At 32.9% G+C, this 19259-nt stretch overlaps 1 protein-coding gene across 1 annotated transcript in view; it reads left to right on the forward strand.

Moving 5' to 3' along the window:
• LOC130441137 (discoidin domain-containing receptor 2-like) overlaps positions 1-19259 on the forward strand; it is a 442354-nt gene that overhangs the window by 85411 nt on the left and 337684 nt on the right. The window contains exon 3 of the mRNA XM_056774687.1: positions 17114-17219. Within this exon, the coding sequence (XP_056630665.1) occupies positions 17114-17219 (106 nt within the window). The remainder of the gene's footprint in view (positions 1-17113; positions 17220-19259) is intronic.

The following is a 19259-nucleotide window of genomic DNA, read 5'->3' on the forward strand; positions in this document are numbered from 1 at the left end:
GATTAGTAATTTTTTTTTTCTTGGTATACAAGCCAATCGCCTCGTCAGACGATTTTGTCCAATTTTGTATCAAATGGGCATATTATCATACTATGGATTCTAATATTTGGGCCCCTTTTTAACGACATTTTCTGAATAATCTGACGGGATAAACGTTGCTGTCGTTTTCTTTTCAGTACACATTCTCAAACCACCTTAGCAAGTATTGCTGAATAAAAGGTTTTATTCAACTCGATTTGTTACTGAACCATCGTTGTTTACTTCGATACAAAAAGTCAAGCGAGCAGTATCTTCCCCACCACGCCAAGCTATGTGATACAGTTTCCATTGCAGCCCTTCAGGTGTATTTTCATTCCATGAATTTATGATTTTCCTCATTTCTTCGGAAGTTAATGCTGTCGAATTTTATTTCTTTTTACAGGGATCTGATTGCAGCTTTCGTTGTATAGTATCATAGGCAGCTCGCGCTTGTTGAATTACAACACTTTTGCATGGGTCATCAATAACTTTCATTTATTTATAACATTTATCTTGTAATAGCTTACTTGTTACTTCTACATTTTTGACCATAGTTTCTTTAAACTCTGTACCATCTTTACTTCTCATGTTCACAGCCCAATCCTTTAAAATCAACGTCAATTCTTCTGACGCCCAATTTCCATCTAATTGATATGATCATTGCAGAAGTCTATAAATGCTTTCCACACATTTTTTACTGTATTTTTTTGGTATCCAAATCGTGACATTTTGAAATATTGAAGCCGATGGTATTTGTTTTCAGGATAATGATGTACTGATTGGTTATCTTCAATCAGATGACTTCAAATTAACTGATTTTATTGGATTTCTACTAAAGCAAAAAAAGAGAATATGACTGTGTAGTAAACTTTCAACTGTATTGTTTATCATAAATCTTTATTTTACTAACTAATTTATGTCTGCCCCACAGGGTTCAATGTAAATGAATATAAATTCTCTGAAATTCTCATGTTACAAAATAAAACTGATACCTCAACCCAAATACAAGTTGTCCGGAGAACTAAATCATCATTATTGTTATTAGTAATGTTATCAATGTCTCTCCGCCCTAGAACCGATCCTGTCTGGCTGTATTGAAATTCTAAAATTCGGCGGAGGCGCTGACATAATTTTATTAACCGCGGAATCCGTTTGATATTTGTTTTTTATATCCGTTTTTCTAACAAGCGGTTTATTTGCACGGTTTCTTTTGGATAATATCTAGGAAGGTCTATTCATTTATTTGTTTTGTTTCTTTATGTTTCTATAATTGTTAAAAATTTCTTTGGATATATAAGCGGATTCGTTTAGCGCAGTTTAGTGATAGTGATAAGTGAATTATATAAATCAGTTAAGTGTAGTGTATAGTATTTAAATAAATTAAGAATGTAAGTGCTTATTAATTGACTCCACGAATAGAAATTATATAAAAAATAAGAAATACATTAGTTATCTATTCTATGATGATGTTTATTCAACTCACGGATTTGAGAGGACTAAAAAAATCTTACTTATTCTGAACTTATCGTTATATCTATGGACCACTCTCCTTACACCTATTGGGGTTTGTGAAGTTTGCGAAACTGACAGAAGAGAACAATATCTCATTGCCAAGAATGTGTGAATAAAATTGTAAAATATGAAAAAATGAAAAACTTCTAGTTTTATTCCAAAACCAGTGAGACATTTTAGTACCCCACACAATTTTTAACTGATCAATGTTTAATAAATTTCAGTAAATTTGATGCAATTAAAACAAGAGATTACCGTCAACATGGTAACATCCTGAACTTCCACTCTTTTTCGATGTCACTTTAGTAGGGGAGCCCAAGCGGGGATTTTTGAAGTGACTCGAGCGTGTCAGAAAATTATATAGGGAGAATCCTTGCATCCTTTAATGTACCTCTACCAAGTATGAACCCTCCATATGGTGGGGTGTGTTGAGGGGAACCCGTCTGATTAGTAAAAAAAAAATCGATTTTTAGAAAAACTCGAGCGCGTCAGTCATTTACAGTATGTACGCGCATTATATTTCTGGTAACTATTAGATATTAATCTGACGATTAATTCAAGGGGGCTGGCCGTAACGAGCAGTTGGAAAAAAAAAAAAAAAAGTTATTCGAGCGTGTCAGACATTCAAAGTGTATGTCAACTAAAGCTTAAAAAGTGTCCTATTAAAATATCTGACGATTTGGACATGACACAAACTCATAATATATTTTTATATATGTAAAAAAAAAGGTGATCTTGAGATACTCCAGCGCGTCAGATTTTTATGCAGGAGGGTCAAGTTGATGTCATAGTTCTCCTGAATAATAATCTGACAATTATATAGAGGGATATCGCTAGTCTGACCATTTTGAAGGAAATTTAGAAATAATATCTCCGCATTTACGTACAGAAATTGGATAATTTATTAATAAAAAATTAAATATAGATCATTACAATTTATAATAAATTACAGATCATTAAAATTTAAAATACATATTTTAGTCTTCATCTCCACTAGACTCATCTTTGAAGTTTGTTTCCACTTCAACTTCCTGGACGTCCTCGTCATCTCGTGATTCTGTAACTAAGAATGGTTATGATACATTATAATGTTATATTTATGTTATGATAGTATAATATGGAAAAAAAACGTACCTGAATCTAAAGTATCTCCTAAAATGTCAGGTGTTATGACGATGTCTTCGTACGCTTCAGGAAGTTGGTTTCCTAGGAACCAAGTTGGCTCCAATTTTCCATCCACATTTCTCCATCCGTATTCTAGTGGTGACATTTCCGTAGGAATACGATTGTGAGCGTTCCTCCACAAACAAGCAATATATTTCGTTCGCAATAAATGTTGTTGCAGCTCCGATCGACATGGTGGCAAATTACAAGCATCGTAATTACGCACATTCAGTGAAAAGGGTTGAGACGTATCATTTACTTTGTACGTTTTATTAAATATTTCAATCCTAGCAATATTAACGTCAGCTAGTTTTTTAAACCCGTACAAATGGCAGATGAACGATTCCACGGTGGAAGATAATGCCTCAATATTATATGCTTCAGAGCCCAAGTTTGCAAATACTTCTTGTATATCTACAGATCCCATTAGAATCTGTAGAGGCCTTTTTTTACCTCGCCTGTACAAAGCTGGGTTGTAATCACATCCCGTTAGAGCATGCAGAGCTGGTAGTGCTTTTGATACAAGTGGGCCCAATTTCGTAAAAAGAGCAGAAATGTCGATATATCGGCCTACTCCGAGATCAATCCAGACTTTTACAGACGATTTCATATGTTCCATGTTGGCTAACATAATAACCACGATATCTGTATCAGAGGTTCTGATGGTGACAGTAGACTCTTCTTCCATTTGACAAGCAAAAAATACAGCTTTTGTATCCGCTTCTTCATGATCGGGACATGACAGTTCATGATCAATAATTCGCGATAATTCGTTATCGATAACAGAGTACACGTAACATAAATCATGAATTAGAAATATTTTCTTATTACCAATAATTGATTTCATCTCCTGTTTAGCCCAATGTTCGATAAGAAATTTCACTAATGCTTCTTTAAACTTTATATTTTTTAAATCTTTGGAGAAGTCAGAGGTTCTGCTTTGTTGAGGACCGGCAATATGAAAATCTTTGTCATCTATATTGCGTCGAAGAGCATGTTCACAATCTTTTATCGAAGGTGTGAAGTAACGATCAAATATAATGGCTATACTATCTGCTGGAGTTTTTACAAGAGTTTGCAAAATTTTCTTTGATAAATCACCGAAATTGCGCGGCATTTGTTTAAAAGTATTTAAGAAGAAGAAGCCATCTACGATTCCACAGTCTACCTGGGGTGGTGGTTGTTCCATTTCTTCAATTCTCATTTCTAGTTCTTGAACCAGTACTGATTTTGCAGGTTTATTAAAAGAACCATCTATATGGCATAGTGATAACGGGACTGGTGTTATTGGAAAACACAATACTTTTCCAAGATCTAAGTTTGCAACCAGAGATAGACCTAATAATCTACCGAATAAATCCCGCTGAAGTGTGACCTCATGAACTTTTTCTCCAATCTTCATAACCTTTTTCTTCTTTACACTTGCAAAAGTAAGTATTGGATTTTTCTTCAGAGATTTGTGAAATCTATCCGGATTCATATTACATTCCGTTATAAACTGATCGCGGAGAGACATCCCAGATGAAACAGTGCTTAGCAAGCAATTAGCAACTTCTTGGCTAGTAGCCTGTCCTGTAGAAATATTATATAGATTATCTTTGTCTATGGAGGAAGTGAAGGGATTGGTGATCTGCTCAATGCTATGCATGAAAGCTTTAATTTGCTTTTGATGCTCCTTGAGTCTATCTGGATGTAAGTCTGCGGCGACGTCTTCACTATTGTTACTCATCCCTGCACGATTTAAAACGTGTGAAATAATTCGAGTTCGAACTCCATGATTTCGTGCCCAACGTTGTCTGGCAGAAATAGAGCTCGTCAGGTTCACGATTCCCGTGAGCCGACGTGCTGCTTCACCATTAATTGTTTGCTCTAACGTTAAGTCAACTGGGATCCGCGAAAAGGGTTTTTGGGTTCTCCTAATACCAAACGAGCCTTTAGCAATTTCCTCTCGAAGACCTGGATGTGTATTGCTAATGTGTTGAAGTTGATTTAAATAAAACACTAGCCACCGGCTGTAATTTTGTTGATTGAAGTAGAAAAACAAACAGACGATTTTTCCAAGAACATAAATGTATGCATCTAAATCTCCAACTCTTATACTTCTGATAAATAAATGGTAAAGATTTATAAAATCAATGTACATAGCATAAAATTGTGCCGTTTTACCGTGCTTGCCTCGTAAAGTTTCTGCTGTATATTGATCATATAATTGGAGTAGATTTTGTGTATCTGGATGCTGTATTTGAGGCGAGCTATCTTGAAGCTGCGAGAAATCAGTGAGACATTCAATTACACAATCTTCGATAGTCAAATTCGTGTTTTCCAAAAAAGACTGAAAGTGAAATTGCTGCAATGATAACGCCATAATAGAATGTAATCTTTTACATCTATTATAATTTTTCCCAGTAATAAAACCTGAAACTGATCCTTCAGCAATTAGATCTGATTCCGTCATTATATTAGTGAGTCCGCATTCTTCAATAAAAGTGCCAACTGCTTTGAAAAAAGCCATTTCGATGTGAAAAGCCCCCATGTGAATAAAAATGTTATCAAATTTTGGAGATTCTTGAGATTGTATGCAATAACTCGTGCGAGCTATAGCTAAATCATATGTAACCTGAATGTATGGAGCGTTACATTCCTTTGCAACTTCTTGGCACAATTCTAAAGTTTTCAAAACTGTCGAATGATTAGTGGGAGACTCGTTTATGGGAGTCAAATACGAAATTTTTTGGACAGGTGAATTATCAATGTAAATTTTACTATTATACCCAACCCACATTGGAGTACCATATACATTGAGCTTATGCGACAACATCCACATAATATCTAATTGTTTAGCTGTAATTAAATTTGCAGGATCTTTGTTGAGCGCGGAAATGTCAAGCTCATTCCAAGTTGCTATTTTTAATATTTTTGTAAATGGGCGCATCTCAAAAGTTATTTCTTCAAAGGCTCGGCGTTTCCGGTTTCTCGGTGTTAGAAGCGTAGATTCTGATGTATTGCTGCATACAGTTTGATTAGAAGCTAGATTTTCAACTTCATTGGCAGCTGAAGATATTGAAGGCATTGTATCTGCATTTGGAGCAACGTTTTGAAAAATTATCCCCACTGTATCGTGAAGAGTATCTTTTCCATTTAGTGTTTCGACGAAGCGATCAAAGTTATCGAAGGCAACTGCCGTATTTAAGTCCGGACGACGTAAGATATCTTCAGGGCACACGAAGGTACTGTTAGCCGTAGAAAAAGTTAATTCGGTCTCTAATTCTTCCAAAGTAGTATACGAACAACAGTGCCCATATTTAGATAACAAGTTGATTATTTTTTTGCTATTACACAAGCTTTTGACTGCTAAACCTAAACTTATATGTTTGGAAGTTTTGATTTTATGGTTTGAAGCAGCGTAGATCATATCTTGTCCAATAGAAAAAATTGCTAGATCGTTATTTGTTTTCCTTATTTTACGTTTTTCCCTCGATAGATGCGAAACATCGCCAATAACAAATGTTTCCAAGAAGCAGGTTAAAAGTTCTGGCACATAATCTAATTCACCTTTAATTAAATCTTCAGCAGTACAATCATCAGGCAATTTTGTTGTCGTACAATTTTTAATTTCCTCTCGGAGTTGTGCTGCAACCGAACGAATTGTCTCCTTCATTGCCATGCTTCTAAATAAATCACTATATGCCACAATATCAGCTGAAATCGGAGCAAGAAACTTCTTTTTTTCAGCATAAATAATTTTGATCGTTTTCGAAAAAGTACCCATGATCTTACTTTCTAAGTGGCGATCGGAAAATGAACTGCTGCTAATAGAATCCGATAACAACTTGTATTGTTCAACTAATAGTTTGTGGTATTCTTTTTTTACGTGATCAAAAAAAGGCATTCATTTTTTTCAACAACCAATTCTTCTATCATTTCACACAGCAATTCATAAGCTGTATTCGAAGCCTTGCGTTTCTTTATAAAATCACTTTCTTCTTTTTTATTAATGTCTCGCAAATAAAGATCTTTACAGCATTTATGATAAGGAATTGCAGAAGTATCCGCAAAAGAACTGATTTTCTCCAACATCTCAATGTCATTGTGTTCTGTAGCTGCACTTTTTAATAATTCAATTGTCCGTAATTTATTTACTGCTAATGGCACATCGCGCCATGACGGCGTTTTCGCGATTTTTTGCAAATGAAACACTCCCTTAGCAGCAAATCTGATTGGATGACCTGTTCATCTGCATCTGATGGATCATCACAATCATCCGAGTGAGGCTCAAGGTTGGTTGATGGACCCGCTCTGAAAATGTTTGACCCATAATTAGCACTATCATTTTATTGTTATTCAATAATTAGAAATCTTAAATTTCGAAGACTTTTAAAATGAATATAAATGAAGATGTCAAATATTTAATATTATGGTGACATTATGCATAAATGAAATAAATTTTTGAATGAAAGTCGTCAAAATTTTAATTTTCAAAAAAAATTACTGTGAGAATTTTCATATTACAAGCAACAAAAAAACCAGAATGACAAAATACATTTTTTTTCATGAACGAACAGTTGTAATTATTAATTATAAATATGAATTTTGAAATTACGAAGAAAAAATAAAAAATTCTCGAAAATTATAACATACATTTTGGTCACAAATTTTAATTTCTGGTAACTTTTATTTAATGAATTTTTGTATCGGACCATTATTTCCCACGTTAAATTATACATTAATAACATTGCAACCGATTAGTTCTATTTTTTTTCATTTTAACACTGTGAAATACGATAGATAATAAATAATATAATACATTGACACTCACTCGTCTATTGTATCAACAACAGGTATTATGCTGGGAGTATACACATCGAGACTCTCTCCAGCATGTTCTGGTGCATCAACACGTGCTTGTTCACTTTCTGGAGTAATTTGATTTTGGCTTCGAAAATCTGATGGTATTTTGATTGCTGTGAAAAGTTTATAGCACTGGGCATGATAGCCATCGTTCAATGATGTTTCTTCCGAAAGTTCAACAGTAGCATAAGTGTTGCTCGATCTTCTGACAACAGGCTTCGCTTTGCGATACTCCAAAATAGTTATACACTTTTTTAAAGTTTCTGGAGTAAACTTTTTAATTTTTTCACAAGTTTCTTTTGCACAAAAAACACATTTCACACTTACGTTACTCATTATTGTAATGAATGTAAAACTAATCGCATTAAATTCACAAAACAATTACAAAACACCACAAACAAACGAAAACGTCGAGCGTCTACCAAAAACGAGCACGCTATTGTGATCAGCTGAGATGCCATCATGGCGGCAAACGTTAGTTTAGGGACGGTGCGAGAGAGTGAGAGATAGAGAAAGAGCGAGAAAAAAAGTGAGACGCGGAGTGGGGAATACACAGCTCTCAGCCGCTGTACGCTTCACCTTTGCTCCACGATTCTACTAACATCGCCCCATGAAAACTGTCAGATTATTAGTTCTTTGTAATTCTAATAGTGTTTCCTTCAAAATAAAAAAAAATTGAAATGCGCTCGAATATTTCAAGGTGACGTTTTTTTTTTACAACTTCGAAACTCGCTTGTTTCTTAATGTCACGCTCAAATGGTCAGATTATTGAGATATACAATCTTCTCAATGTAATTAATCAACTTTTTCTTAATCTGACACGCTCGAGTTTTTCTATGGATCGATTTTTTTTTACCAATCAGTCGGGTTCCCCTCAACACACCCCACCATATGGAGGGTTCATACTTGGTAGAGGTACATTAAAGGATGCAAGGATTCTCCCTATATAATTTTCTGACACGCTCGAGTCACTTCAAAAATCCCCGCTTGGGCTCCCCTACTATAATATATCCACGCGCGTCAAAAAGACAAAACTTGCCAAATTGATAAATTATATGAATTTAAGTCTTCTTTGATCAAAACAGATAAAAATCCTGATGTTTGGACCTATTGCAGTCTTTATCAAGATATATGAAGATATAACGTCAAGCTTTGATCGGTTTCTATCAAAATGTGTATAAAAGTATTAGAATATGTATAAAAGTATTATAAAAAATATTATTGTTGTACTTTTATAGATATTTTCAAATTGTGCTTTAACCGTATGTAATTTAAGTCCCAGACGATAAATACATACGTATTCGAAAGCTCGGAAATATATTAGAGTTAGTACACATTGGTGTTTAATTTTGCCACAATTCCACTATGTAAATGCTCTGATATACAGAGGGAGAGAGAGACTCTGTGTATGTTAGGAATTTACGACATATTGTAGCTGTTTCAATTTAACGCCAATCTTACTTTGATTATACGTGTATCACTTCATCAAAATTGTAATCAGAAATGTGACTTTCCACAGAAGCTATTAATAGTGTTTTCAAACCATCGATTGTTAGCGTTTGCAGAAAAAACACACGTTTGTGTGATGTTATGCATTCATCGAAGTATATTATCATGTTTTCTTTTAGATAACTGTGGTGTCTTTCTCTACATATTTCGTATCGCCGCTTTTTGAACTAAACGAGAATATTTATTATCCAAATTCGAGAAAAATATGAACGGCGTGGAATTTGGAACGATATAAATCCTTTATAAACAATAAATTTCACTTAGTCAAAAAAATATGGAATCAACTGGAATATGGAATATCAACACTAGACAAAAAAGTCTTAGTAATGGTAACTAATTCCAAATCAAAAATTGATTCACTCAATAAAATTGGTTGCTTTCTATTTTTAATTGTCTCCAACTGAAACAATATTTTCAATATCAAAACTCGGGAAACCCACGAGAAGGCTCTTTCATCAGGTTGATTATACTTCACCTGTCAATCTCTACAATTGTTATTATCTAGAATAATAGCAAATTGAATTCCTGAAGTAGAGATCGCAATTGTCAATTCCATTTGTTCAAGGGCCTATATCAGACAGATTATAATCGATATAATTCTTCGCGAATTCAGCTTTTCCGAGCAACTAATATTGCGAGTTCACAGTCTATGGTAATCTGATAATATTAAATATCATGTATTGATTATGCTCACCAATGGACCCGTCGAGCATGTTTACGGAAACTTTTAGTTTAGTTTCTCTTTCTTAGTTTTTCATCTAAATGACGAGAACCATAGAAAGTCTGAGACATAAGCAGTTAATCCCAACAGTACGACGGCAAGATCGATGTCTCGCCTCAGGGTTTTTATCTTTCGATCCCACTATGACTTCTACTCCCTACTCCCTTTTGGATTTGAAGTTTGTAACTGTTAACAGCGACTGGACCACCTAACTGACAAATGGGTTATTATTACACTTTAGATTTTATATGTATATAAACTAATAAATGACTTTTTATCCGCTAGAATTGTGTGTTAGAAGATAGAAATTGATATTTCTAGGATTTCATATTTGAGATAATTCATCGTAATTTTTTATCTATTAAAAGTTTCTTCAGTCTTATTATACCCCTTGTAAGAAAGAGAAAATATCTACGTCTGATCACTTATGCCCATTCAACATTTCAAGTGTTGAAATAGTGTTGTTAATTGCTAAGACTCTGAAGAGTTGTGATGTTAACTCAAGAAGTTTTGAACGCTTGGCAAATTTCCATTTCCTGGTACATCGGTAGATTAATTGCCCATTGAATACTGAACAACATAGGAAGCTACATATGATACTTGTCAAACAAAACTACGTACTTGGTAGTAAGTAAGTGAGCAAAACGAAGAAAACAATAGCTATCTTAAATAATAATTATAATAATAATTATTTAGTGATATTTGGTCTCAAAAGATATACCAATATATCAAGGATTCATAGCTTACACTATCGTCGTTATTAATATTGGCATTTACGGAATCCGAGGCTCCAAACATGAAGAAATTATGTCTACTTTTTCCTACGTTTCATAATTCAAAATTACATAACATTGACGCTTATTCTGTTTTGAATTTGTAGTACAATAATCAGAATTATGTCCCCATATTAGTTTAATCTTTTGGTAAATGTACGTGACATAAATATTCGATACCCTCAGTAATTCTAATTCAATTCCATATGTTAATGGGAAACGGAATTATTTGAAATATTAACGACTGTGATAAAACTAAATATGTCTAAATTTGTATGGAATCAACACATCAAAATTGAAAATGCTAAATAAATTATTTGTGAAATATGAGAACATGATTTGGTTTATAATGATCGAAGTGATTGTGAAGGAGGATCTTAATTGCGCAATATTAAGAAAAATTATTATTAGTTTGCTAAGTGGGCACGTCACTATCTAATGCCTCGATCAACAACTCCGTATAGGAAATTAATCCACGTTAAAAGCTTCTAAAAACAGAGCATCATTCAACTAATAAATATTGATCATCATTTTGAATATAATAAATTTTGTAACTTAAAAATGATTCAATAATTCTCCAACTCATTTCCAAAAGTTTGTTAAGAGAAGTAATTATATTTATTACAATTAAAAATAGATGAGTTGAGTTTTGAATCGCATAGAATACAGAGCGGTTGACTGTGTGGACGTCGATAAATAACTCGGTATTCGAGTCTTATCACGAGAACACAAAAGACAAAAACGTATAAAAATATTAAAATAGTAATAGTTTTGTCTTGTAATCACAAATACACACTTTCAATATCAAAAGATTCATAAAATAACAAGAGAAGTAGCAAATAGACAAGAGATAACAATAATAGATTACTTCCTAGAAAGTATATGGAAAAAGTCAAGAATATCATAGCTAGAAGAGGTCCATAAATTGGGTATGACCATTACCAACTGGTGATGAAAATAAAACGGATTGAAAATTACAAACAGACAGAAGAGCACAGAAGAAAACAGTGAATAAAAACATCAGATGTTATAAATTAGAAACTACGAATAAAATGAGATAACAAGAAAAGATAAGAGGAAAAAATAAACACATTAAGAGAGAAGACACAGTGATAGAAATGTGGAGAAAGTTTAGAAATATAATAATACATGCAGCGGAAAAAAATGTGCAACGACAATAGTTAGCAAGCAACATAAGAGAAAAAGTTTGTGGTCGGAGACCATAAAAGATGAAATTAAAAAACCACAAATATGGTGGAGATACCTAACATCCAAAGTACAATCAGACAAAAAATACAAAAAAGAATGGATAGAAGTTAGGAGATTAGTTGAAGAACAATCACAAAAGTCATGGCGAGTATTTGGAGGGAACATGACTAACGTCCACAAGGAAAATCAAAACCTATTCTTGGTACCATTAAAAACATCAGAAGAACAAGTAATCATGATAAGAACCTACTCATCAATATAAAAGATGCACAAAGAGATATAAGAACAAACTAAGATGATATCATGGGAAGATGGAGACAATATTTTAGAGATCGGATAGGAACGAATATAAACGAGACAAAAACAAAGAGAACACAGGACAAGCGGGATGGAGAAAAAACCAAACAACAAAGATGAAATATACAACAGGCAATACAGAAAATGAAGGCACTAGAAATAGGCCAAATAACGACAAACACAATAAAAGCCACAGAAAGAGAAATAACAGAGATACTAAAAATCATACTGAACAAAATATATGATACAGGATAAGCACCAAAAATTGCGAAAATTACACCAATATACAAGAAAGGAGACACAAGAAACTGTAAAAATTATAGAGGAATCACATTACTAATTAACAGCTTTTGATAGAGTCAATAGGAATGGGAACTCCTAGAAAACAGAGATATAGAAGAAAAACTCATAACTGGAGTAAAAGTTTTAAATAAACAGACGCAAAACTATGTAATTAGGTAAGAAGTATCAAATAGCTTCGAAGCCAGAAAAGGTGTGAAGCATTATTATTTACCTTATTGTTAGATGAAGGAACAAAAAGACAAATTAAACAGTCGGACATTGGAAAATGGAAGACATTAAAATATCGGAGATTCTATACGCAGATAACATGGTAATAATGGCAGAAGAGGAGAAAACCTTGAAATCAAACTTGAATGAATATTAAAATATACAAAAAAAGTTAATGATTCATCAAAAGGAAAGCCACATAAGATTAACTTATAAGAATTAAATATAGAGCAGGTCAAAAGCCTCAAGTACCTTGGCACGACACTAACACAAGAAGAAGAATGTAACAAGAGATAAATAAGAGAACCGGGTCAGTAGGAAGATTCTTAAATGCAATTGAGACATAGTTTCTAGCCAAAAAGAAAATACCAAAACATAGAATAGAAAATAGAAATATATCCGAAACATGGACACTCACACAGAAACAAAAAAGTAAAATACAAAGTACAGAAATAAGATTTTTAAGGAAAATAGATAATAAATCAAGATACGACAAAATAAAGAATAACACGATAAGAGACAATTTGAATTGAAAACCAATTCAAAAAAGAAGAAGGACAATTGAGATGGTTTGGCATGTTATGAGAATGGGAGAAGAACGATTAATAAGGAGAATATATACAGAAAAAATAAAGGAAGATCGAGGAGGAGCTGGACAGAAAATAATAAGATATCAAGGGAAAATTGAGGAATAAGATTGAAGAAAAATGAACAAAAGACATAAGATAGGAGAAAATGGAAACTGCTGTGGAAAAAGGAACCCACGTAATTACTCAACTCTTACACCTGAAAATGTAGAAAAGCTGCAGAATTAAGTAAAGTGAGTAAAAACAGACGAACTAGGACATCTTGTATACTATTTTACACTTAAGGCGTAGTTATATGGAGCAGCAGGTGCATTGTTCCAATTATATACGGAATTATGCTTCCAATTTATACGAATCTATCGAAGTATCTATATTCCCTATAATCAAATGCAGAAACTACATGTATGTATTATTTTAAATAATAGATATGTTTGTAATCATTGTCATGTGCATTCTATTCACATCCCTTCTAAGTCGGGAATATTTTAATACACTTTGTGTTCAATATAATCAAAATATCACAGCTTGCGGCGGATATAACCTGTCTTTTGATTACACGCCGACACACAAGCGATTGTTGTATTTATAATCTTTATTGTTTAATGGACCATTGGTTTTGAGTAACTGCTTTTAACTTACAACTCGATTATCGGTAGAACAGGTTGTCGACGCCGACTGTAATCATTAGATCAGATTAAAGTAGTAGAACAAATGACGAATTGTTCGAACAAGAATGCAGAGAGAAGGTTCCAATGGAAGTGATCATGTTGGTCGTTTCATTATTTATTATGGGCATTCCATTTTATTTTGTATGATTAAGTATGATGAATTAATCACTTTCAAATTAACAGTTAGTGTAGTAGTACGATATTTCAGAATGCTTCCACCTACTCTGTCGTAGCCTTTTCAATATATGAAATGGTTTCCTTTTAGTACATTCTTTATATTCTGAAAGAAGGTGCACGGTATCAAATTTGCTGATGTGGATGCGGATGCGAAAAGTTAAGAAGACTTCTAGCGTCCAAACAGTCATGGGATTCAACTAAATCGTCGGTGTATTTTCCATGTCGTTTCATTCTCACATTATTTTGCAAGCGATCCTGTACCCCCATTTAAAATTCGGAATTTGCAGCTCTTCGCGTTAACACTTTACAGTCGCAGAAGAAAACAATGACAATGAATTTGATGTTCCACTTTCGTTGATTTTTGTGGCGAGGTAAATAACTGGTCTTGCACTGGAAACTCTGAATTTTGGTATCAGGTTCATAGTTATAGACCCAAAATTCATCTGTAATAATAATCTTGACATTGAGATCTTGAATTTAAACATTTCGTTAGCTTATGTGACACTTTCTTTTCAACTTGCAGACACTACATACACGATCATTTTAAAACGTTTATAGTATCAGATTGACAAGTTGAAATGAATTCAAACTTGTAGGTAATTGCTACTGTTGAAATACCTTCAATGAATTTTTTATCACTTCTTGTATACCATTACATAATACTTTTTACAAAACGCTGGAAAACTTGCTAACTCCAGGTAGTTGAAATTAATCAACTGCGTATTTAGGTTGTATGTACAACTGAATATGACCCGAACGATCTCAATAACTTTATTGATGGAATTATTCAAAGAATTAGTATGATGAACGCAAAATTCATAAAGAATTTAGTTTCAAACTATTTTAAAAGTTAGAACAGAAAGTAGAGGAAGTTCCAAATACAAACTTGATGATTACATCGTCATTTTATGGTCTCAAAATGAGGTAACCTGTAAAAATTGCCGAGAATATATGTGATTCAATAGCAAAAAAAAGATACATCAGAGCAAATATTGACTGAGTAGCACGACCTTTACCTTTGTTTACCACGTCACGTTTATACCACGTCCAGAATTAGTTAAGGGCTCAATATTTTACAATGCAAAAAATGCACAATCACTTACCAATTGAAATCAAATCAACATCATCTTTTCCTGCATTCCGCAATAATTTGAGTGAATTTTAACAATTTTTTAACAATAAAGCATTTCTCTCTCTCTCTCTAATTTGTTAATTAATCGGTGACAAACAGCAGCAATAAAATTTGTAGTGAAATATTCTATTGTAACCAAAATATTTTATTTCCAAAGGCCATTTTTGTTATGTATTCCATTGCAGTTAACAGTTGATAGCTGGTTTAATTCAACAAATAAAAAATTTATCCAGTTTTTGCATTAAATGACCACATACCTCTATTACCAGAGTCATATCTGAGTTCAAAATTCAGCAGATACGTAATGTTTTCAATGACTCCATACTGCGTAGAAAGAGGAAAAGTGAAATAAATATAGTTTAAAAAAAAAACGAAAAAAACGCGTACGAATCACATCACACTAAAATGTTAAAAAATTTTAAAATAAGCTTAAAACAATAATAAATGAATTATTGCGAAAGAAGCTTTGGGCACTGGATGTACGAGGAATATGGAAGAAATCGCTTCACACTTTTTATAACAATAATACTAATATTTTTCATTCATTATTGTCTCAAACTTATTTTAAAATTTATTTTTAAATTTTTTTACTTCCTAGTTTCCTATGCTATGGAAACGTGTTTTTTGGTTTTTTCAAACTATTTATTTTTCACATCCTAGTCCGATTTATTGTCAAGAATAAAATGTTTTTCTTTAAGTTTCAATCATTAGTATTTTAAATCTCCAACAGAGGGTGCACGGATATAAAATTCTCCTCAAACAACATAATAACATTTAAGGTATTGAATTCTAAAGTAATACTGATACAGGTAGTATAGTAAATATACAACAGTCGATGTAATAAGAAAATTTGCAATGATAATTCTTTTTTTTTTTGTTAACTTCAGTTATAATTACAATCTAACCAATGTAGGATATTGAGTAATTCAGTTGATTTTAATAGATATGCAGAAGTATCTTCCAGTGAAGAACTTAAACGATCACTGTTCCTGCTGCTGAAACTTTTGATTACTTCTTTTACAGAAGGTACTTAAAGGTCTTTTTCTATAGTTGCTGATGTAACACACCATGGAGCATTTAACGTAGGTCGCAATATTCTATTTTGAAACCGTTGTATTATTTCTAGGTTGGAATTGATTGCAGTCCCCTACAGGTGGAAACCGCGGGTCCAAATTGGTCTTGTACAACACTAGTTTGTTTTCCAAAGTCAGTTCAGATTTACGGCCAATCATCCAATACATTTGTTTAAATTTAATTCCAAGTTGTTTCCTTTTCATAAATATATGTTTTTGCCAAGTTAAACGTCTGTCAAGATGAATACCCAAGCACTTTGTAACATTTAACTGGGTTAATTATGTGCCATTAAGTGTGAGTGATGTGACATGTGTCACGTTTCATTATAAGAATGGATTTGACTTCGTTCGCTTTAATCCTCCATTTTTTAGGTTGTCTTGTAGGTACCTTAATGCAAATTCTGGATTATGATACCTCCTAATAAATAATTTACCAAAGAAACAAATTTCTTTCACAGCGTGAAAGGGATTTGAACTCACAATTTCGGAGGTTGACGCTTTAGTCCGCTCGGCTAACGAAAGCAATTAAAGTGGTGAGATATACTAACAGTAATAAGGCAGTAAGTCCAAAGGAGAGTTACAAACAAGCTTACAAAGCCACATATACATAAAAATAGATTTATATTAATTGCGATGAAGTATCTTGACTACATAAACTTGTAAGGATTTTTACTATTTTACTGATAAATCATTTATCAAATAACCTCGATTGTGTTAAACGTTAAATTGGAAATTATGGTTCTTCTCGTACCTTCTGTTTACAATCAGATTATACAGATAGAGGTTCGCTTTTTGATTCCTACTCTTTTTTTCTGGCACTTTGACTAAATAGAAAACAATTTTCTCTCATTAACAATTTTTCTCAAAACTTTTGTATAATTCTATAGCATTTATAAAGAAAATTTATTGCTACAGGTGAATGCCGAGCAGCTCTAGGCATGGAAGAAGGACGGATACCTGATCATGCAATATCGGCTAGTTCTTCTTATGAGGCTAAATCAGTAGGACCACAAAACGCCAGGTAAGTTCTATATTGACACCCTTTTCTAAACTTAAATTTTTCTTTTGTTATACTTCATGTATATGTAGCATTTTTTAGGTATTTGCTTTTTAGGTATTCATTGGCAGCTTTCTCGTTACCATGTTACTATTTTTTGCATTTGATTCCGTTTCAAGAATTTTTAAATTTTTTATAATTGAAAGTATGTTTTTCATATATCAGCAAATAGTTATTTATCTATCAAGACCCTACAGTCATACTTTTTGTCACAAGGCTGGATATTAATAACCAGACGAGTGACAAAAACAGACCTTAGTGCCTCTTTACATATTATATTTTCTCTTGAAATCGCCCAGTTTCGAAAATATTTGGAATTGAGGCGAGTGGAATAGATTATGAGTGCCGCGTTTAATTACACAGCACAATAATACGAATATTTTTTCAAAATCGGCATGCAAATTTTATTTTTCATAATTTATTTATATTCATGGTAATATAACAGTTTGAAATGTTGGAAGGTTGTAATCTGATTGACGTCTTATCGTCTGCTGTCAATGAAGCGGAAGGCAGATCCGTTATCTCCTTGGTATTCTCCTTTCTTTGTAATCATTGAGTCTGTTTTTCATAATTTTAGCCAAAACTTTGGACATCACAAGAAGTAATATCCCTCTATAATTTTCACATATTCTTCTATCTCCCTTTTGGAATATTGGACATATTAGTCCATCTCTCGGGGATTTCTTCTTCATTCCAAATTTTCTGTATTATTATGACGTATTTGATAATTTCTCTCCTGCACTCTTATGGATCACTTGGCTCCTCCTCGAGCTCCTCATTTTCTATTTCGTCTCTTATATATTCTTCCTGTTCCGGTTCTTCTTCTAATATGATGACATAGTTTCTTAAACTTTCTTCAGTTTATAAAAAAACTCTAGAAGTGTGTCCGAAAATTGGATATATCGATTAGGTTAGGAAAAGTTAGCTAAAGAATTATTTTCCTGTAAAATTGACCATAATAACAACCTAAATGGAAACTTTAATAAGTAGCAAACTGATTATAATGATACTGAAGATATTTGGTTAGAATTTGAACAGGTAATTTATTACCAACATAAAGCAAAATGAATGTTTAAATCCATAGATAGTGCTGTATCATTAAATTCTGTTTCTAGAAGGCGGTGTTAGGTGATTCCCCCAAAAAGTATAAAACGACTTGAGATTTGAAATTTTACATACAGCTATACAAAATTTTCTAGAAGCAAAACAACAATTACTGTTTCTTATAGCACTAGCTTTAGAATGGATGATGTTACATATTCCTTTTTGATGTTACCCATATACAACTATTACCACTTCACTGGAGGAAGCTACTATAAAATATATCGAATTGATATATTTCCATATTTTTTTTTCGTAAAAAATATATTTAATATGATGCATCCTGTGCATCTAGTGTATCTTTATTGTTGAATGAATGAAATTGTTGTAATCAAAATCTGGATGATCGGTATCGATATGGTTTAATTAAATATTCTTAACCTTTAACGTTTTATCTACTTCTTTATTTTCTATAGTCGAATAACAAAATACGAAACAGCTATCTTGCTTAAAATTTTATTCTGAGCTTTTCTATTCTCTTCATACAAAGCGTCTACAGCTATACAAAAATTTGAATATCGGCAGTAACCAAGTTTTTACACAAAACATTTAATCTACTATCGTCTGTGGCCCGCGGTAACGGAAAATAAAATCTTCTCCAAAAAGAGGGATCTTGTCAAAATTTAAATTCAGACAGAGATGGTCTTGCAATTTAGTTATATGGCAAACAGCCTTTCGTTCTGCAGCGTCAATTATATAGGTAAAATATAGATCTCATTGGATATCGTTCATAAAAAGTAAGATTCATAATTTGAAGTCATTGGGGGCCAGATCTGGACTATAGGGTGCATGAGGAAGCAGTTCGAAATGTGATTCGTTCAATTTAACCATCGTTGTCATCGATTTGTGAATCGGTGCATTGTCAAACAGTGGTTTTTTCTCCCACATATGAAACCGTTTGTT

The sequence above is a fragment of the Diorhabda sublineata genome, chromosome 3, assembly GCF_026230105.1.
Source record: "Diorhabda sublineata isolate icDioSubl1.1 chromosome 3, icDioSubl1.1, whole genome shotgun sequence".
Lineage (NCBI taxonomy): Eukaryota > Metazoa > Arthropoda > Insecta > Coleoptera > Chrysomelidae > Diorhabda > Diorhabda sublineata.